The sequence below is a fragment of the Caretta caretta genome, chromosome 2, assembly GCF_965140235.1.
Source record: "Caretta caretta isolate rCarCar2 chromosome 2, rCarCar1.hap1, whole genome shotgun sequence".
NCBI lineage: Eukaryota > Metazoa > Chordata > Testudines > Cheloniidae > Caretta > Caretta caretta.
The window spans coordinates 234495954-234519097 of NC_134207.1; the positions used below are offsets into that span (position 1 = coordinate 234495954).

Consider the following 23144-nt stretch of genomic DNA (forward strand, 5'->3'; position numbering starts at 1 on the left):
ACAGTAAGAATATAAACCCGATTTCACTTGGTAGGGCATTTGTTTATGGGGTTGATTGGTTGACGGAAATGGCTGGCAGCCAGTTCTGGGAAAGATTCCAGACCTGACTCCGATTAACCCTCTCTGGTGAAACTCTGCTGGAAACCAACTCACCAGCAATTGCCATTAATCTACTTACTAATTAAGCCAATTCATTTCTAAAGGAGAAAAATTCCTTTCTTTGGCCAATGTGATGGGAGGAAATTTGAAAGAAGCGCCAAACTGTGTAACTGTAATTCAGCCAAGGACTGCTAAAACAAGGTGTTGATATATAGCAGAAGATTTAAAACACGTTTCTAGGGCAACAATCCTTTGGAGACGGTGGTATATAGTGTATAGTAGATGAAGCTCGAATAATGGTGGACTGCAGTGTGCCACTATATGGCCATGAGATGGAAATAAGGCTGGGTTTCCCAATTAAACCTTTTAAGTCTTTTACTCATCTACTCAATTATCCACCCAGGGTTAAACATTTCAAGCTCTACAGGACACCGAAAAGGAACATATTTCCTGGGACTTAATGAATAACTAGTTTTGCGAAGTATTATCAAAGTTTTGCCCAGCATAAATGATGAACATCGTAACGTTGTTCCTGTAGGAGAAGTTGAATCAAACGGCAAAACAGATAAACAGAAATGAAAATTGTGTACTGAACGCAGTCAATTATTAATGACACTAGCAAGCATTTCTTAGTTTGCTTTGGGAGTCGTCAAAAGAAATGTATGACGAATAGCTTTTCACAATCGATCAAGCAACACTTTAGGAAATTAGCGCTTTTACATTTATTGGTCAGTATTTTACAACACAATATCAGATATTTATACAAACACCTTAAATACACATCTATGATACACACACAAATATGCTTGAACTATTGGCTGATAACTTGTAATTTCCCAAACTACCAGTTCATGGTAACTATGGAAATGTTTAAATTTGTATAATTTAAGTCTCTTTTGGATAGCGTTGAAAATAGAGATGTCAATGAATAAGAAAAAAAATATGACTCAATAGCCCATAAAACATCAATGCCACTAAACTCACTCATGCTACTGGTCTAGGCAGAATCGAAGGGTCAAATCATGCAGTCTTTCTTCTCTCTGTAAGTTTTATTAAAGTCAGTGGAGCTACTGACGTAATAACAGGCTTCAAGATCGGGCTCCGTTTATGGTTCAAAAGCTAGCAATCAAAGCCTTGTACTTCCAACCGTTCATGCTTGCTCAGCCTAAGGACAAGCTCTAAATCAAACTATCAGTTAAAGCAAGGTACTTAACATTCACGTGGTGTAATTTAAGGGTTTCTAGACAAGGCTGGTGGTATATTTGATTGAAGTTCACTCTTTACTCAAAACTTTGCTCTTAAAGAAAAAGTAGAACTACGAATCAGGCCATGCATGGAACTAATATGGAACCAAGATGGACATTTCATCGGGTACACGTTCATATCCCCATTCTGATAATCACCCAGAACTTCAAGAAAGGAAAGCGTGCAGGTGGGAGAGTTGCGTCTGTAAATTCCTGTCATTAACTTCAAATATACACTACGTTACTTTAGAGAATCAAAGTATTCACAGCTTCCTAAGGAGGCAACACGCAGAAACATTTCCGGGACCAGAGGAAGACCTCTGGGCATTTATTTCCTCACAATCCTGCTCTCTTTCTCTACCACAGAAGGCACTGCTCCTACCGTCAAGTTAACGTGGACGGAGGTGAAGGAAAAGGAGGACCCCCAACAAATTCTTCATCCCCAGAAACTAAAAGAGAAAAGATATAGAAGACATGAACCATCAGGGCACAAATCATGCAGGAAACATGTCAGAACAAAGTTACCCATGCTGAGGCTCAACCTTGCTCGACTTGTTGCATTATTTCAGATCACTTCCTAAACAGAATGAATGTGTTTGAGAGTTTGTTTTGTGCGTTCCCCTGATACACACTAGGTGACACCAGGAGTTTGGGGTTTCCTGTGAACAGCAGTGTAAAGCATATAGCCTGAAAGACAGTGAAAGTGACAGCATAACCGAGCCTTCTGCCTGCACACCCATACAGCCTGCTCTGCCTCCAAGTTATGCTGGACACTTGTACTATCTCATACAGCAACGCAGTTAAATGTGCAATACAGCCACCAGTGCCCCCTATTCACTACAAACCTGAAGCTCAGCTTTAACTTTGCCATTCGTTCTCTCCACTAGTTTTGACTAGTTTGGGTCATCGTTATGATCCAAGTCTCTCTTTGGTTTACCACGTAGTAGTAGCCTTGAGCCCTTAGCAATCTGCCAGCCTTTCTACAATAGCCTATAGAGAGCAGGTGAACTTGTAAAACAAAACAGCTTTTGCTTTTCCTATTGTTTTTCGGATTTAGGTTCATTTTATTCTACATTTAATGCTGATTTGCTCTACTTCTCCCATTTCTAATGAGTACATCATGATTTTCTATTTTTAAAGAGCAGCTACTGTTGGATGGGGGTCAGCACTGGGGGGGGGGGGGGTTATTATGTAGACATTGCTCACTTCTGAATTGTGGGTCTAGAAGGAGAAGTGCTTAGCCATCACGCCGAGCAGTGATTTTCTGGGCCCAGGCGTTGATGCCGGAGGCAGATTTCCATTCGGAGCGATCCAAAGTGGGGATGGGGGTGCGGGGGGTACAGAATACCGTATATCTGGGTCTCCTACTCAGCACTACCGACTAAAGAGCGGGCACTCTCAGTTCAGATGCTAACCTACATGCAAATGTGCTGCAATACAATTTCTGTGCAAAATTGCTATTTGAAATTCAACACTGTTGATCACGTGTAAAGGAAAAGAAACGCCTATGCCATCTCATCAAGTAAGAGCTTATTATGAATTAAAGAAATGCTGCCATTTATCCCATTACGAACGCTTTGTTTTCTGAAAGTTGAAGAAACTCAACGGTCACCCACAGAACCCTGTCTAGGAAACCCAAAAGGTATCAAACGTCCCTTTTCATCTGATGAGAGCAGCACATTTCCAACTCTTTGGGGAAGGGAGTGATTTCTGCCAGACTAACGTCCTCCTGAAAGCCACTGGCTAACACAAAAGGACCTGCTTTCCGCGCTTTCTGCACAACCGCCAACACAACACTCCCGAATAACCCCAGCCGCTCAGCCTTGGCATCACTAGAAGACGCTAGGTACACAGAAGATTCAGGTGTCGATTTTTTCAGAGAAGAGAGGGTGTACGCCTTTTCCGGGAACCACCAGTGCCGCACAGAGACTTTATACCTTCCCTTTGTGCGCTGGAGATCTACTAGATAGAACTTCAGTGTAAACAGAAAGCTACAGACCATACACTCAATATTATACATTTAAAATATGTACATCCCATCTTGTGTTACTTTTGGGAGGTAGATTGTGGTGTGCGCCGGGGGAAGTAGCTAGTTAAATGGAAACGAATTAAGTACGTAATGAATACATCTATGGACAAGCAATCAAAGGGCAACACACCTAACACGAAAAGGAAGAATGTTCTTATGTTGAACTTTACATAAACTCTCTAGTGCAATGACACAACGATAGTATTTTCCAAAGTGAGGAAAATTTATGCATCACCCAAGATCCTCAAACGGTAGTTGTGACAGTGGCTCCAAAACTATAAACAGAATTTGAAAAAGAATCGGGAAAGATCGTCCCCCAAATATTTGATACCAAACCTGAACACAAGACAATAACTAGGACAATATTCATTAATATCACAATCCAATACAGAATTTCTTCATTTTAAGCCTCTTTTAGATAGTAAAAAATAGGATGTAAATATCCTAAAAAGACTAATGACATTTCACAGGTAATGCAATTTAGAAAGAAACACTTCCATGTTTTCTTTTCCAACAATGTGCATTTTTGTAAACTGGTATAAATTGCAATTCAAAAGCACTGATCTCGCCATCCCCAATCATTTTTTATACTGATCAAATGAATGCAGATACTCCCATTTGGGAGGGGCGACATGACATTTCACTTGGCAGTTCTAAACAGGTCACAGACCTTTCACAGACCCTAAGGCAGTGGGAGGGAGCTCTTTACGAAACCGTGTAACCAAATCAAACCAATGGTTACCCCTTTTCAATACCATTGGAAAGGTTTTCACAATGCCATTCACATAGCAGCAGAGAAACTGAAAGGATGGTCATCCAATGGAAATTTCTTTTCCTTTGTTTAAACTTACAGAGCTTAAAAATACTAGAAAACAATTACATTTTGTAGGACAAAAAGGTAAACAGTACTGTACATACATGCAGACTTGTAGGTTATAGGCCTTGGCGTGGCTAGGTGCTTATATGTATATATGCACACATATGAATTTGTATATGTACATTTATTGGAGATGTTGCTTTGTGTGAAGCCATAGGCACAAAGACACAACATGGCTGCCCTGGAGATGACCTATTGCTTTCAAGTTGCTTGAACACATCAGAATTTCTATTGTTAAGGTTGATTAATTGAAACTGATAAGTTACCATGAATAAAGATTGTTTTTCTGTTTAATGTGGTGGGCCTGATTTGGTAAATGCTTCATTCATGTAGCCTTGCAGTGCAGCATATGGGCAAGATTCATTCAGTATCACAAACATACACAATTTATTATGCTTGTATGGTCACAACCAAAAGGTCTTTCTATTTTAATGACAAAGTTTGAATGAAAAATTCTATTTAAAGAGTCACTAACATTAAATGTGATTTTGTAATTTTTTTTTTGTTCTTGGCACCCCATGAATTAAAATAATTTGAAAAGTATAGTTGTTAGATTCAGTAAAACAAATACATGTGCTAACAGCATTTCAGAGATCTTTAAAAGTAAGCAAACAGTTTATCTAAAATGTTTGTAGACCTATATGAAGACAGGACGTTATGGTCTGGTGCCATCTTGTGTCACATACCACTGATAAAGTTATCACTATAATGTTTCAATGAGATACTGTCAATATTGGTCTGAGTTCCACATTCCCATGGTTTATATTGGAAGAGGCACAGGAGACTATTTAGTGAATAAACAAGCCAACTTTCCAACCTTGTCCTTTTCATGAGTAAAATTAGCCGCCACAGTTCCATAAATCTTTCAGCCTCAATGCTGTCAAGAATATGTCATGTCCTACTCACATTTTGCAGTAATTTTATTAGAACATTTACAAATTAAGCTAAGTGTCTAACGTATATTTGCATTATTACAGCAGAAACACATTACATCATAAAATAGAACATCAAACAATCATTTATGGCAAACCTATTGTTTCCCTGCTTTTGTGTGTCCTGATACACAGAATATTTAAAAATATTTCCAAACAGCAATGGCTTTTTTTTTTTTAAACCACACACACACCCTCTCCCCACCCCCCGATATCTGGTATGGTGATCTCCCACTGACTTCAATAGGGCCAGGATTTCATCCATAGGGTGAAAAGAGAAAGAAACCTCCCTCAAGCTCCCTTCTGAGGTACCCTTGGGGAAGAGTCTCCAATAGGAGACGAGTCAGCAAAATCTGCTACTACAACTCCTTTCCTGAAGCCCGGGACGTGTTGGAGCAGGGCAGGGGGAGTGGCCGGAGTGCGATGAGCTTTGGCAATAGCCAGCTGGTCACTACAAGACCCCACCACACCCACCAACTGATGGCGTTTACTGCATCCCCCAGGCTGCTCTATCCTGTGTCTAGGGAGCATGACCAGGGACTTGGAGAACTATAACTGACTTCTTGACAGCCCCATCTCACTGCTGCATCCAGTACTATTTAGATGCAGCAGAGAACTTGGTCCACAGTCTTCAAGCTGAGTCTCTTATGGTTGTGACAATTATTTCTGTACTTGGGCCTAGGGGCTGATCTGGAGTGTGGTGTGCCTTCAATGCTAACTAAAGACAATGGGAACGGAGGATGTTCAGCACCTAGCCTGGTCAAGACTTATAAACACTTATAAAAGACAAACTTGGTGCTCTTCTGTGCACCGTACAGGTAGCAACACAACTCTCAGACAGGAATTGGACATTTTGAGCACAAGGGGCCAAAGTGATCCCTGCTGTTATTCTACTGGAGTGCTATCAGGAATTCCTTTGGCTGTAGATGTGTAACCAAATAGAGTGCCCGCTCCAAGATATATGCAAGTTCATTACATTAGATTGGTGATCTGTAGATGATAAACTTTTGTTATAACTTGTATATCTTTAATACTCAAACCTACGGGGCGCGGTACCCATGACTGAGCCCGTTTTAAAACCACTACCAATCAATTAAAAGCTCCCTTCTGCTCTTGCTATGTCCAAGTTAAACTCAGAGCCTGTCTGAAAAGGAAGACTGTTTTCCTTCTGGGACAAATAGTCCTTAGTCAGAAACAAGACCTAATGCCATTGGTAGGGTAATGCAAAGCAGCTTCTGGCACCTTTTCTGACCACAATAACGTTTCCTCTCAGACACTCTAGATTCCATAGTCATATTGTTCCTTTGTCACATATTTTGTTTAGTTCTTTTAATTAAGTCAAGTATCCTACCCTATAGTACTGGATGATATGGAAAAAAGGTCCCTGCTCAACTCTATGGAAAGGAAATTAAGTTTCTTTTATTTAAGCTAAATCCTATAGATTTATTTTAAATGTTGTCTGTACAGGTTTTATTTTTCAGAAATCTACATCTGTCTAGGTTTCCCAGTGCTGTAGCATCTGTACCACTTTGTCCAGCTGCAGGGTGATACGGATGATATCAAGACATTAGCTGCAAATGTTCTTGGAATCTTTTTTAGTCAATAGTTCCCAGTGAATCATTCTATAATGAAAACATAATTTGTTTTATGGAGACTACATTTCGGGTGACAGTGTGTTCAATATCAAGACCAACATGCAATGCACCTTGGTAAAGGGAGGCAATACAGTGCCATTGATAATCAAAAGACGGAGAATATGGCTCTGCCATTGACTTCCTGTGACCATGGGCAAATCACTAAACCTCTCTGCACATTAGTTTCCTTATCTAGGGAATAGGGGTATTGCTATTTACTTTCTTTTTAAAGGTAGTATGATATCTATGGATGAAATTGTTGAGTTATATAAGGAATACACATGTGGCACTCACTAGGTGTGTCAGTGGCTCTGAAGCTGGGATACAGTTAATACACCAAAGAATATACTAACCTATGAGCTGTAGTCCATGAGAAAATGGAGCTAACTGTAGGGCAATATATTGCTATCTCTGGCCTTGACTAAATTCTGAGGGGTGGGCAGCCTGATTTATGTTTAGGAATGGAGTCAGCACAGACAGAGTTCACGCTGCACATTTGGAACGTCACTGCACAACTCCAAAGTTTATCATGGTGCACTGAAAACTGCCAGAAGAACCAACGGGGAGGGAGGGGGGGTGGCGGGGGGGGGGGGGAGAGAAGGGAGCACAAAATCAGGAAACAAAGGGTATCTCTTTACATGAACTGCTCAAGAATGTGTTTATAAATCAGTAAGAGCCAACTGTTGAAGGTGTTCAGCATCTTCAACTGCCAATGGGTTGAATCCAACACTTGTTTAAGTCAATAGGAGAGCTGCCAATCATTGCAGTAGGTGAAGGATCAAGCCCATCAATTTCAATGGGAGTTCAGAGCACTCAAAAAAAATTTCTCAACATGCTAAAGAAGCTCTTACGATCTGATCCTTTCTGTATATGGGAGGAATGTTGGTACTCAAGCAACAGTCATGCAGCTGCTGAGGCCAATGGGAGTTTTAATCCAGTATTTTTAAAGTTTCCTATAAAAAAACCCACTAAAACTACCTACAGTTTTTGGCAATTATTACAATATTAAAAGGGACATTAACAAGCATAATAAGATAGGTGTAAGGAAAGAGTGCCAGGGTTGGAGTCTGTTTTCAAAGTTCATGTAATTTTCTATGTCCCCCCCCCCCCCCCCCCAGGGAAAACAAAACCAAACCCAAAACAAAAAACAAAGACTTTTTTTTAAAAAAACCCAAAATCAGTTCCAGGAATGCAACATTTACTGGAGACCTTCAACAGCAAACCAGTATATCTGGTTTTAATTCAGCACATAAGGGTTTGATCCTGCTTCTATTAACATTAATGGGAGTTTTCCCACTGACTATAGTAGAAGTCTCTTAATTAGATAAGAAACTTTATTTGGTTTGTGCATCTAAGGCATTATAAATTAGTGAAATATGGATTTTGAATTTATGAAAAAATTCTTTGACAGTGTCCTTTCAAGCACTTTTAGACTGACCTCTTAACCTCCTCTTCCTGGATTGACAGAGTAATTTGAAACAAACAAACAATGTAATCTATCAGAATAATTTGTGTTACCTCTGTGCATCAGATATTTATGTTTGAGCTTTCTCTTACTGACAACCCACGTAAAGAGTCACTGTTACTTTGCATTTTTATCTCTGAGATTCGTGTCTTTTCTACTCATTAAGAATGTGTCTAGAGATTACAAAGTCAATAGTACCCACATACTGGACTGTGAGAAAAGTCTTCTAGAGTACATAAAATCAACTGCAGTGCGTGTCATACAATAGAAGGCTTAGATGTTCTTAGCTACCCAAATTTATCACTGTTACACAGAAACAGAATAAAAATTGTTGCAAATTTTTCATTCTAAAACACATATTACACCTGTTTATACCAATTTAAAAAACATTGGAAGGTACACATTCATCCTTTGACTATACTAACTACTTCTTATATCACAGGCTTATTTATCAATTCCCTTTATACATAATTTCTGTATCTTACAGTATATTTACCAGTTTTGAAACATTTTTTTCCCCCCAATGCATCGGTTTCTTTTGGCTGAAAGCATATTATTGTTCAGAATAAATCAACATCTTACCTTTAGATTAAAATCTTCCATCAAACATCAGTGTTTCAGAAAAGTCAAGATACTGATTTAACTGAAGCGCTAGTTATGAAACCAAATACAATGCAGTGTAAGAGGTCACAATAATGTCACAATTATCTTGATGGATCATCCTCATTCCTCAAAGATGAGAGCTGAGGCTTGGTTTACACTGCCAAGTTTTGGGGGCACAGGTATGTTGGCAAAGAGGGTGTGACCTTTTTTTGAAAAAAAAAAAGGTCACACCCCCTTTGCTGACATAACTATGATGGCCAACCCCTTGTGGATGCAACTAAACCAACAAAAGAGTGCTTTTGCTGGTATAGCTAATGCTTTTCAGAGAGGTGGTTTAGCTATTCTGGGACAACTCTTTTTGCCAACTTATGCTGCATCTCCACTAGGAGGCTTTGCTGGCACAGATATACCGGCAGAAGCCCTGTAGTACAGATAAACCCTAATTTATTCTTTATGGGCCCCGATTAAAACTCATTGAAGTCTATGGAGACTTATTTTTATTTAAATCTTTGGATCAGGCCCTATGGACCTTGGTCATGCTGAGCAGTACTAAAAATGGAACTATTTGCATAAGTAAATAGAACTCAGTGAGAGTAAGATTGCAGAACAGGGCCCCCATTTGAGTACAGACGCTTGGGGATTTAGGATGTTCGTTTGTGAAATATTGTCTTCATTTTTAAAAAATTATAACATTTATAAAATATAATCTTTGTTAAACATTGAAACCTTTACCCTCTTTCTCTGTGTTATATTTCCTGTATGCTCCCAATGTGTTCAGTTATAAAAGGAAAGAGACTGAAGTTAAAACAAAAACAATCATGCCCAATCTACATGAAAGGGCCTTTAGATATGGGCAGTCCCAAATGTACAGTTAGATAAATATTACAAATATATTTTTTGCTAAGATTTGTTTGAACCACCTTTTTAATTTACTTTCTACAAACATTCTTCTCAGTGATTTATCTGAAAGAGTATTTGCAGAAAGTGAAAATTTCAGAAATATTCATGTGAATATAGGCTCACATAACGTTCATGCTGGAAGAGTTAGCACAGTCATCTTGAAATCTCTATGATTTTACTACTAATTCCACTAATCTAGTCAGGAAACAGAAACACCACCCTGTGAATTAGGTGTCCAGTTGTACAATTCAAATAGTCATAGTAATAGTAAACAAGCTATAGGTTGATATATATTTGCACAAAATATCTGAGAAATTCTAAATAATTTACACATGCTTAAAATAAGTATTTACAGATAACCTTCACACTGAAAAAGGGCTAAAATTGTTAATCATCAGTCTTACCTGAATACAATGCTCCCTCTGATCGTTACACTTAAGTCAAATGTATTAGAAGATACTTATTTTTTGGGATTTGTTTGATTTTTGCAAAAAGAAAAAAAGATTTATTCTAAATAAATAAGATAAATGGTACCAAGAGATCTAAGTCTTCTGAACTAAACAAGCCACAGCTCCCTGGAAGATTAACAAAAGGCCACCACTAACTATGAATAATATTGACTGACCATAATTTCTGTTCAGAATTGGCTTTAGAAAATATGTGGTTACAAAACAAAGTAGATTTCTGACTAGGAAAGTGCACTTTGCTGAAAGAATGTGTGAACAGTGCAGAGTGTCCATGGTGCTGAAAGGCTAGAGTTAAATATGGTTTGGAAAGAGGTGGAAAGGGATACAGAACAAGGGCTGGATTGTGCACCATTGGGGTCAATGGAAGCTTTGGCTTTGGGACTTCAATGCAGGATCAGAACACACTTTCACAGATAGAGTAAGGTGAGTTAGGGAACAAACAGGAGTGAATATGTAATTTTATAAGAATGATTCTCTTTCTTCTTGAAGTTCCTTACTCACTGAAAATCAGTTGTTTTAGTGAACCATCCCCTTTAGAACGTTCTGCATATTGTTCTGAAAGTATAATTGGAAAGAAAAAGAAAGGTATTTCATACAATAATGCATAACAAGTTTGTGCGTGCTATTGGAAAGTATCCAATTATCTATGATAAAAGGACAGTTAAGGGCTTGTCCACACAGAGACTTCTTAGTGTGTGGCAAGGTAGAGTGTAAAACTACTGTGTACTAGATTGGCCTGCACTGAGTCACCATGTGGACTGTGCTACCATGCACTAAAAGTTCCATAGCACACTCCAAAACTTTTAGTACACAGTAGCAGGGTTCACATGTGACTTAGTGTGCTGTAGATTTACACCCCAGCTTGTCACCCATTTAGTCTGTGTGGACAAGCCCTAAGCTTTGGACATAGTTGGAGTTTCTCAAAGATGCCTGGGTTTAACACCTTCTTTTATTTTGATGAAGCAATTCATTTTCATAACAGTAACATGAAATGTCAGATAGGATATTTCTAGTTGATAGCTGGCCTTAGGGACATTTAAAGTTAATGTCTTATGCCTGATGCTTTGCAGCTGAAACATGATTTAATTGTTCTGAAATTCTCCACCTGCTGGATTGCTTAATTTCTCATTTGCTATACATGGTGTTATATGGTGCCTTTCAGCAGACTGTAAAGTATATACAAATGGATAACCTCACCCCAAATTTAAATACAGCTACCTCCAGAGTGCAGTGGAACTTAACAGCTATAACAGTTGTGGCAAGGCACCCCTTCTGCCTTGCCGGGCTAAGTGCTCCCTCCTCTGGCAGGGACAGGGCCTGGGGTAAATCAGCCCCCACTCTGGAGCATCTGTCTTCTCTCTTTGGGGTTTGTTTCTCAGAGCCTTTCTGGTAGGCCTCAGGGCAGGCCCGAGGAGTGCTCCTCTGCCAAACAAAGGGGAACAAGTCTATAAAGCACCAAAACAAAAGGGGAATCCCTTTCCCTGGGGCAAGTGTTGTCTTCTCGCTGGCCCCTGGGGCATCAGCTCTTCCCCTACACAGGCACTGGGTTTTGGGCATCTCCCCTATGGGGAGGACCGCAGTCTCTCATGCTGGAAAAAGAAAAGGAGTACTTGTGGCACCTTTAAATTTTAGTCTCTAAGGTGCCACAAGTACTCCTTTTCTTTTTGCGAATACAGACTAACACGGCTGCTACTCTGAAACCTATCTCTCTGCTGCCTCTAGCCTTGAAGCAATTTGTCTTCCCGCCCATCTGTCTCACCAAGAGAGATTTTAACAGGTTTCAGGCAACCCTTAATTGGACTCAGGTGTCCCTAATTGACCTGAAGTAACCCATTGCCAGCTTGTAGGAAAAAGGGCCTTTAGCATTCTAGGGCCAACATACCTGTTTTCCCAGACCCTCTTGCAGCCACCTGGCCTGACTTTGTCACACAGTGCATAGCAACAGAACAAAATAGTGGACAGAAGTGCAAATACTGTATCTAATTGAAAAAAAAAAAGGGGGGGGGGAATTTAGGTAGGCAGGCGGCTACCTGAGCAGGAATTTGTCTAGAGCAGTGGTTCTCAACCAGGAGTATGTGTACCTCTGGTGGGTACACAGAGGTCTTCCAAGGGGTACATCAACTCTTCTAGATATTGCCTAGTTAACAGGCTACATTAAAAGCACTAGTGAAGTCAGTAAAAATTAAAATTTCATCCAGACAATGACTTGTTTATACTGCTCTATATGCTACACACTGAAATGTAAGTAGAATATTTATATTCCAATTGATTATATGGGAAAAATTAGAAAGGAAGCAATTATTCAGTAATAGTGTGCTGGGACACTTGTCTTTTTATGTCTGATTTTGTAAGCAAGTAGTTTAAGTGAGGTGAAACTTGGGGGTACACAAGACAAATCAGACTCCTGAAAGGAGTACAGTAGTCTGGAAAGATTGAGAATCACTGGTCTAGAGCACCAGGGTTAACACCCATATTTATCAATAATCTGATTGTGTTATGCAGGAAGTCAGACTAGATGATAATTGTCCCTTCTGGACTTAATTTATTAAGCTATGAAAGCAAAGCATTACAAAGCTTTGATTTTAAAATCAAAATTACTTTCATATGCAAGTAATGCAAGGCAGTACTTAATTATGTTGCAAATACTACTGTATGCTTAGGTGGATGTCTACTTTGCATGGGCAGAGACAACTGGGGACTTGTGGGTACTTTAGTCCTTCCCCCCCCACCCTACCCCACCAAAAAAAATCAGATATTGCATTAACAAATAAAGGAAAGACTGAATCTTGAACAGGAGCTCAATTGTCTCACATTATCAAGAGGACACAAATTTAGTCATGATAAAAAACTACTCAATAAAGCATTACTTTTTTTAAACAGAAGTAAAAAGAATGCCTTGCATAACTGAAAAAGTTCCAGACAATGATCTTTACCCTAGGCTTCTTGAAATTAATTCTTCTGCAGTTATTGAAAGCTACAAGTCAGTAGTTTTCTCCTTGTATACAGGTAAAATCATACACCAGTTGAGCTATGAGTCTTACACTGTGGATCAAAGCAGTGTTTTAATACTAAGTAGAGCACTGAAACTATTCTTACTTAGAACATTTGTAGCTGGTACCACCAAAATAATTTTTATCAACTTCACCACTTCTGAAAACAGCTAATGTTTGGCTTGGCTGGGTGAACAGATATATTTCTGAACTGACTTCAACAATCCCTCTGGAAGATGAAAGCTTATTTGAAACAGATGAAGCTGAATAATCCAGTCAATCCTGGCTGATTTCAGAACCACATCAAGACATGCTTCAGGGATCTCACATTTCTGTCATATTTGGCCAGGTTGTGAGAACTTCAAGATTTTGAATGATTTTGTAGCCTGTTTGAGTTTTGATTGAATTCTAGACAATGTAAAAAAAAAATCAGTTACTTCAAAGCAGAAGTACTTATAAAATTCCTTTACTGAATTTGGGTAGCTGGGTTCACCTGTCTCTATTTACATTTTCTTGGTAATTTTTCTCTTCCTTGAAAGCTCAGGCATTCTGGACTTTCTCCAAATTAAAACTTTTCTGGGGGATTTGCTCCCAGAATGAATTATCACTTTCTTCTGATCTGATGGACTGAAGTGAATTAGTCATTTTCATATAAGACTGTCCTTCTGTTGCTGAAAAGTCCAACCCTTGCAGAGTTTTGGTCAGATTGTCTACCATGTTTAGGACTTTTTGTCATAGTTCAATACCAAAAAGGAAGTTAAACTGCTCTGTTTGAGCTACTGTGCCACCAATTCAAACTCTTATTTCAGGATCTTTTGTTGCATCCTTCACAACTTCTCAAGTTGTACAAGGTAAGGTAGTTCTTCGAAATTGTAACCAATACTGCTTCTTGGAGAGTCCATCTTGTTGGACAGAGGACACTGATACCTGGTGATGTCCTTAACACTACATATTTAATGTCCTGAACTTATTTGGGTAATTACAAAAAAACCTGCTAAATTAATTTTAAAAACAGTTACAAGAGTATCTTAGAATAGTATTATTTTCAATAGCATCCTGTTATACCAAATTCAAAGCATACCCATTCCAATGAGTAGACATAATTTGTGGTTCCTCATGTTGCCATCTGATTGTTACACCTGATACTAAGAGAGAAGGGATCAAAAGTCCTTATGCAGAGGGGGAGGGGTGACACGAAAAACTTTATTCACCAAACACATTAAAAACTACTGAAAATGTTATAATATTACCATATTTACACAGAGAGAGATGAGTGAAATAAAATGAAACCACCTTAACCATGAATCACTAAAGCATCATCATCACCACTAAGTTCACTCTAATATTGTTAACACATCAAATCAACCAAAAGTTATCCAGGTTACAAGTAATTTATAAAAGGTGTAATTGATCTGCAGCTGGGCCACAATCCGCGTGTGGAACAGCCCTAGCACATCACTGTCTTCTACCCTGGCTATTCAGTTCTAGAGAGATTTTAGAATGGCCAATTTTTGCCCGACTCAGAAAAAAGTTAGCCAGGAATGAAACCTGCTGAATGTGAGCACTGTATCTCGCTCCCAGAACAAAGAGAAGAAAACCATTCCCAGACCGTTGAAAAGCTGCTGAAAAACAAAAACGAGAGGAATCAAATGGGGGCAATGAAGGAAAAAATGAACCACCATGTCTGAGGCTAAACAGAAAGTGCACTGCACAGACACATCAGGACTGATATAGTCACAAAATGTTTGGTTGCTATGATGCTGTGCAGGACCCTCCAATGCAAGTCACCAGAACACTTAGAATGAGGAAGCTTCTACAGCATCCTTCAAGCTGAGGACATAAAGTCACCCAGGGACAGAGCCATCCTCTGGGTTGTATCAGGGAGATCAGAGAGGGTGGCATAATGCCACACATACCACAGAGCTGCTTCGTGATCATGGCTACAAAAACATTTACCAGACCCTTCCAGGACAAGAATCTCATCCACAGAAGAGAAGAAAACCAGTGAGGGGAACAGAGGGTTCCCCCACTTGAAGGACAGTTCCTGCAAAAACTTTCTGCAAATGCTGAGTAGCCCATTTAAGGAGTGCCACATGGAATTCAGCAAGAACCTTATCCAAAAAACACACAGACTGGTTTCTGGTCTGAGCAGCAAAAGCTGCTGCTGATTTCCAGTGTGACAAACAAGGAACAATCAGGTGGGGCAGCTTGTCAGTCCAGCCTGAGTAAAGGCAGAAAACGGGCTCCTGGCAGAAAGACCTTCAGAAAATAAAAATGGGCTGAAAAACAGTGTCTCTTAAGACCACAGGCTAAAAATGCCTGGTCAGGCTGGGCACTGCAGAGAAGTCACCAGGCATTAAAAAGGCCATTACAGAATGGAGGCAAATCTAAACTTTGTAATCAACCAGATGCCAACAAGAAAATGTGAAGGTCAAAGCCCATCCCCCAACATGATGGAGGACAGAGAGGGCAAGGGTCTTCCAGGCCAGCAGGGAGTCAGAGTACAGCAACAGTTGAACAGACTGGATGCAAAAGGCCGCCACCCTCCTGACCAGGCCAATAAGCCCCAGCCACCTTCATCTAATGGCAACAGCAGCAAAGCAGGGTGCAACCAGTGGTAACGGTTTAATCAAAAAAAATTTTTTTTGGTGGATGTGCTGAATCTGGTCCTGGAGGCCCGGAGGAGGATCCAGACACACCAGCTGGTGCTACAACACTGAGGCCACATGTTGCTAGCAATCAAAACCCATCCCTGAAAAGATCATCCAAAAAGGAGCCAGTGCCATCTCTTCTGGCAGCCCTGCACGCTCTCTTCAGTCCCCGTACAGTTCCTTAACTTGTATTGTTCAGATACGAAAAATAGCCCTACCTCCTTAATTCCAGAGGTGCCGCACCGTAATTGTTGAGGCACCAAGGGGCGTGCGGCACCGCAAAGGGCCCAATAAGATCTAATTATTCTTAGCCTAGTTAATTCGGGCAGAGGATACTTGTTCATATAGTTGTAAACAGACACAAAGTGCCCACACTTCACCTTCAGTCATGACAAAAACTGAGATTTCATCAGCATAGGTTGACAGACAACCTGGGAAAGTGTCTGGCTCTCCTGACCCAGGTAAGCCAGTCAAATAGCTTTTTAAACAAGCACAGGAATGGCTCCAGACTCAGGGCATATAACATCCCAGACAAAGGGCACCCCAACGTATGCCCCTGTGGACTGGGTAGCAGCAGCTAATACCCCCATTAATCTTTAAGAAACTAAAAACGTTATGGTACAATAAAGAAATATATGAAGTGCATTGACCCAATCCCAAAAGCTTCTCACACTTCTAAACGATAACTATGATTAACTCTATCAAAGGCCTTCTTCTGACCCATTTAAATAAGCCCCACATCCAGATTAAAAAGTTTACTAACAGTAAAAACACCACAAATTACGAATAAATTATCAAAAATACAGGAGCTAGAAACAGAATGTTTGATCAGGATGAATCAAAGTGCCCAAACGATCCTTCAGCTGGTTGGCTAAGTCCCTGGATAAAATCTTATAACTGAAGCAGAGAAAGAAAATATGTTTACAATTCTGAAAAATCACAGAGATCTCCTTTTTTGTGCAGCAGGGTAATCACTGCACCAACAGCAGCAAAGGGGTGGCTCTTGCTCCTTGATACACTCCAACATCATTAGAAATAAGTCAGGACCAATAAGATGTCAGAAATGTTTCTAGTATCGGGGGTAGCCATGTTAGTCTGTATCCACAAAAACAACAAGGAGTCCGGTGGCACCTGTCAAGGTTCCTTCCCCACTCTGAACTCTAGGTACAGATGTGGGGACCTGCATGAAAACCCCCTAAGCTTATTTTTACCAGCTTAGGTTAAAACTTCCCCAAGGTACAAACTATTTTACCTTTTGCCCTTGGGACTTTATTGCTGCCACCACCAAGTGTCTAACAAATATATAACCGGGAAAGAGCCCGCTTGGAAAACATCTTTCCCCCCAAAATCCTCCCCAAACCCTACACCCCCTTTCCTGGGGAAGGCTTGATAAAAATCCTCACCAATTTGCATAGGTGAACCCAGACCCAAACCCTTGGATCTTAAGAACAATGAAAAAAGCAATCAGGTTCTTAAAAGAAGAATTTTAATTGAAGAAAAAAAGTAAAAGGATCACCTCTGTAAAATCAGGATGGTAAATACCTTACAGGGTAATCAGATTCAAAACACAGAATCCCTCTAGGCAAAACCTTAAGTTACAAAAAGACACAAAAACAGGAATATCCATTCCATTCAGCACAACTTATTTTATCAGCCATTTAAACAAAACAGAATCTAACACATATCTAGCTAGATTACTTACTAAGTTACTTACTTACTAGTTCTGCTGTTTCTCTTTGAAGTCCATTTCTGAAGTTTTTTTGTTCAAGTATAGCTACTTTTAAATCTGTTACAGAATGTCCAGGAAGATTGAAGTGTTCTCCTACTGGCTTTTGTATGTTACCGTTCCTGATGTCCAATTTGTGTCCATTTATTCTTTTACGTAGGGACTGTCTGGTTTGGCCAATGTACATGGCAGAGGGGCATTGCTGGCACATGATGGCATACGTAACATTAGTAGACATGCAGGTAAATGAGCCTCTGATGGTGTGGCTGATGTGGTTGGGGCCTCTGATGGTGTCACTAGAGTAGATATGGGGACAGAGTAGGCAACGAGGTTGCTACAGGGATTGGTTCCTGAGTTAGTGTTTCTGTGGTGTGGTGTGTAGTTGTGGGTGAGTATTGGTTTCAGGTTGTGGGGCTGTCTGTAAGTGAGGACTAGCCTGCCTCCCAAGGTCTGTGAGAGTGAGGGATCATTTTCCAGGATAGGTTGTAGATAGTTGATAATGTGCTAGAGAGGTTTTAGCTGGGGGCTGTATGTGATTGCCCCTGATGTTCTGTTATTTTCCTTGTTGGGCCTGTCCTACAGTAGGTGACTTCTGGGTACCCATCTCACTCTGTCAATCTGTTTCCTCACTTCCCCAGGTGGGTATTGTAGTTTTAAAAATGCTTGATAAAGATTTTGTAGGTGTGTGTCTCAGTCTGAGGGATTGGAGCAAATTTGGTTGTATCTTAGGCCTTGGCAGTAGACAATGGATCATGTGAGGTGTCCTGGATGGAAGCTGAAGGCATGGAGGTAAGTATAGCGGTCATTAGGGTTCCGGTATAGGGTGGTGTTTATGTGACCATCCCTTATTTGCATTGTAGTGTCCAGAAAGTGTCTCTCTTGTGTGGACTGGTCCAGGCTGAGGTTGATGGTGGGGTGGAAATTTTTGAAATCCAGGTGGAATTCTTCAAGGGCCTCCTTCTTGTGGGTCCATATGATGATGATGTCATCCACGTAGTGCAAGTAGAGGAGGGGGGCTAGGGAATGAGAGCTGAGGAAGTGTTGTTCTAAGTCAGCCATCAAAATGTTGGCATACTGTGGGGCCATGCGGGTACCCATAGCAGTGCCACTGACTTGAAGGTATAAGTTGTCCCCAAATCTGAAATGGGGGTGGGTGAGGACAAAGTCACAAAGCTCAGCCACCAGGTGTGCCGTGGCCTCATCTTATAGTCCATCCTCATGTGGAATATTGGTGTAAAGAGCTTCTACATCCATGGTGGCCAGGATGGTGTTTTCAGGAAGATCATCGATGGATTGTAGTTTTTTCAGGAACTTGGTGGTGTCTCGAAGATCACTGGGAGTGCTGGTAGCATAGGATCTGAGGAGAGTCCAAATAGTCAGATAATCCTGTTGTAAGAGTGCTGATGCCTGAGATGATGGGGCATCCAGGTTTATGGAATGTTTGTAGAATTCAGATGGCAGCCCATCAGTACAGGGGGCATTGCCCGTAGAGAGCTGCTGGACTGCAACAGAGCTCCTGTAATGACAGCATGGCATCTAGGCACCACTGCACATCACCAGTTAGACAGGGTAAGCCCTAGTGCAGCTCTGCCATTGCCAGCATATCACAGGATTCAGACAAATACACAGTACTGTCAAAAGGAAAGAGCTGCTTTCCAGATCTCAGCTAGCTCAGTCATCAAATAACCATTTGGCAGCTGGAGACAAGAGACCTGCTGACAGTCTGCAGTCTTCTTCTCCAACCCCACAAAAAACCTTGTGGGAGTATCAAGGCCATGCAGCTGGATACAAAGGGCCTGAACCAGGGCATCCTTCACCTTCTCTTCCAGCAAGCATCTCAGGAGTCAGTACTTCTCAGTTGAGTTTGGTGAGTCTGCACTGGGTTCCCCACATGAAGGTCCAAGATATCTCATGCCAGGGCATACATGGCCTGATGCAAGGACCATGTGGTAGCCTGGGTATACCACTGGCAAAACAGTTTGATCTAGACTTTCATGACACATCACCACTCTCTCAATGACTCATAAAGGGGCTTCTTCTGCCGCCAGCCCTCCCAAAGCACAGTGAATATCTGGGTGAAATTCAAGTCCTGTAACAATTTGGTATTAAAGTGCCAATGGGAAGAACAGACAGGAAGAAGGAGACACACACTGACAGACATAATGATGATCAGACAAGTGAGTGGGAGACATGGAGGACTGAACAAACGTATTCACGCTGGCCTTCATGGTATAAACGCGATCCAATCTAGCCCCTGAGATGTGGCTGGGAGTAGCTTTCAGCCAAAAGTACTGCCTAACAGTGGGTTGGAGAACTTCCAAACATCTACTAGCCCAAACGTCTATAGGAGACTATACAATTCCCTGGATGATTGAGGGTGTAGCTCCTCATGGTTCCTGTCTAAAACAAACATAAAACAGTGAAAATGAAATCCCCTTCCAAGTCAGGTCACAGTCAAACATGGCATGTGCAAGTGTTTGCAAAAAGGAGACACTGTCTTGCTGCAGTGTGGGTGTATACACAGTAAAAAGATTAAAAACAGTGCCAACATGCGTCTCCGCTTTGAGGAGCTGGCCCTGCACAATCTCCTTCACAGAGAGGATCTGTGTCCCCACACCCTGGTAAAAGGAACAGCGACGCCAGCAATGACATTGGAGCCATGGCTCAAGAAAGCTTCCCCTTCTTATTCCTTCAGTTCTCCTGATTATCGGGGTCTGAGCACGTCTCTTGCAAAAGGACATCAGCCCATTTTTGTCTGAGAAATTGAAAGAGTTGTGCCCTTTTATGACCATCCCAGCATCCATTAATATTTGCAGAGCCAAAAGTTGAGCAGCACCACAGAGACTAGAAGGAGAGCGCCAAGGAGCAGAGAAACAACGGAAAGCAGAAGTACTTGAGGAAAAAAAAAAAAAAAAAGAGAGCCAATGGGAGGCATGCTTCCTCAAAATACTCAGCAACTTTTTGAGATGGAAATGTTTCCCATGATCACCCAAGGTATCACTTAACACAAGAGTAGCTGAGTGAACAAGTGCTGTAAGTCAGGAAAACAGGCCTTGACCTCAACTCCCCACTTCCCTTTAGTACTATACAAGAAGTCACTAATCTTCTGCACACTGTAGTCACCCTTCCTATCTAGTGATGGGCTGGGATATCAGGAATCAGTGAGGAGTCAGAGAGAGATCATCATCATCCACTCCACCTCTCTCAGACTCTGCCAGCTTAGGAGAACATTGAACTGCTTTGTGAAAAATGAGAATGTTACACAAGAAGAGAGATTCAGTGGAAGAAGCTGGCATATCTATTTTCCCAACAGTGATAGGCAGCACAGCCCCAGGCTGGGACCTGTTGTCATCACTATAGCATGCAGGATGGGGGCTTGAGGGCTCACCATGCCAGGGGAAGGCAGCACCCCACTGGGAGCTCTAGTCATGGATCCACCACCCACAGCAAAGCAATTCTTCTTAGGGCACACAGCTTCATCCTGAGCCACGGCCAGAAGCTCAGGGGCCTCCAAATTCCTAGCCCTTTTACAAATAGTCCCGCATAAATCTATTTTATTGATCTGTTCTTCACCCGCATCTCTATAATGTGTGACTGCTTGCTCTGTAAGGAGAAGCGCCACAACTTCCAGGCTATCTTCTGTCCAGGCATAAGTGATAGAGTCATAACAGAGGGTTTCTCTGGGAAGTGCTGCTCCTTGAACAATGGCAGACCACATGGGCAGAGGGAATAGTCTGGCCATGCAGATGCAGGCTCTGTCTCCTGCTGGTCCCTTGGTGTCCCAACCCCTCAACACTATCCTGGGGTCCCATATTCTCACCAGGGAATCCAGAGCCAGTTGTACATGAGCAGTAACCCCTCAATTGACCAGGGTCACCACACAAGAAACATTTCAGCTTTTCAGAGATAGCAAACACTATATACTCGACCCCATCTATATGCACCTTTAAAAACAGGTTGAAGAGCTGTTCAGGTTATTTAAGCCTGGGGCTGGAATGACATAACATGTTTCACATTTGGGTTCTTGCAATCCAACAGAATAATCCTAACAGCAGAAACAATGAGAGAGAGATCAGATACTAGGGTCTCATTGTGAATGAAGGGGGAAGGGGCGCATTGGAAAAAAAAAAACTATTTTAGTAGCAGGAATAAATAAGGAAAACACTGGAACAAAAGATTCCTTGACCCAAAATCCCTCCTGTACGAAATGATTCACAAACTGCTGTTGGTCAGGAAAATCACTTCAAATTTTATATTAACAGGGAGTCTGGTGGCACCAGATTTTATATTAACACAGCCAATAGTCTTACCTACACACAGCAAACTCCACAGTGTAGGAGACAGCAGGTACACACTGAACCCCATGCTCGGGGGTCAAGCCACTAAACCCATCTGAAGTTGACCCCCATGGAGAACCCCCCCCTCCAAAGAAAAAAAGGGTGGGAACACAACAGCCCTAAAACAAAGGGACAGCAACAAACAAAAAACACACAAAGACTAACAGAAAACCAGCTAGTGCACATAGCACATACCAAACACAGTCTCACGCTCAGAAACTTCCACAACCCCAAGAGAGATAATCAGTAGTTTTTGTGGAGAAGGAGGGAACAGCTAGCCTGGCTGCAGAAAGAGTGGGAGAAGCACAGACAGGTGAGCCTTACACAGGCCCACAGAATTCCCCTTCACAAGAACAGGAGACCCTGCTTGCTAAGCCACTTCCCAAACAGAGAAGAAAGGAACCAGGGCCTGCTGCAGGACATACCTAAAACCTGGCCTCAGCTACCAAGAGCCAGCTGACAAAGAGACCATCAGCAGCTGAGACCATCAGACAACAGTACCCCCATCTGGGCTGATTAGAACAAACGGAGTTATCAGGAGACTGTTGTTGCTTCAGTAATTAGATAGTGTAACACAATATTCAACTGCTATTTTTTTTTTAACTCCAGCTCCCTCAAATAAAAATAGTTGTCTAGACTTTAAATAGACTTTAAAGCAGGAGCATAGTGTGTTTTATTCAGGTTCATAATTGTTTCTTTGCATCTTCTGCCCAGGGATAAGAATTCATAGATATTAAGGTCAGAAGGGACCATTATGATCATCTAGTCTGACCTCCTGCACAACGTAGGCCACAGAATCTCATCCACCCACTCCTGCGAGAAACCTCTCACCTATGTCTGAGCTATTGAAGTCCTCAAATCGTGGTTTAAAGACTTCAAGGAGCAGAGAATCCTCCAGCAAGTGAGCCGTGCCCCATGCTACAGAGGAAGGCGAAAAACCTCCAGGGCCTCTTCCAATCTGCCCTGGAGGAAAATTCCTTCCCGACCCCAAATATGGCAATCAGCTGAACCCTGAGCATATGGGCAAGATTCACTAGCCAGATACCCAGGAAAGAAAAGAATTGATTCCTTTTGGGATAACCACCTTTGATCTTAAAACTTCAGGATGGTGAATCTACTTTTCCCAAGAGGAATAAAAACAGAACTGATTCAAGGAGTCAGCTCCTGATCGGAGACCTCTAAATGTAGCA

The 23144-nt window shown here is 41.4% G+C and overlaps 1 protein-coding gene across 7 annotated transcripts in view; it reads right to left on the reverse strand.

Annotated features, from left to right (window-relative positions):
• Nucleotides 1-797: 797 nt before the first annotated feature.
• Nucleotides 798-23144, reverse strand: part of C2H10orf67 (chromosome 2 C10orf67 homolog) — a 136621-nt gene continuing 114274 nt past the window's right edge. For 5 of the 7 annotated variants that reach the window (XM_048837892.2, XM_048837890.2, XM_048837889.2 and 2 more), the window contains one exon: nucleotides 798-1792. In XM_048837892.2, coding sequence (XP_048693849.1) covers nucleotides 1728-1792 — 65 coding nt within the window. In that variant the 3' untranslated portion in view covers nucleotides 798-1727. Of the gene's footprint in view, nucleotides 1793-17605; nucleotides 20018-23144 lie in introns of all 7 variants that reach the window. The other 2 variants (XR_007354932.2, XR_007354933.2) reach the window with 2 other exon arrangements.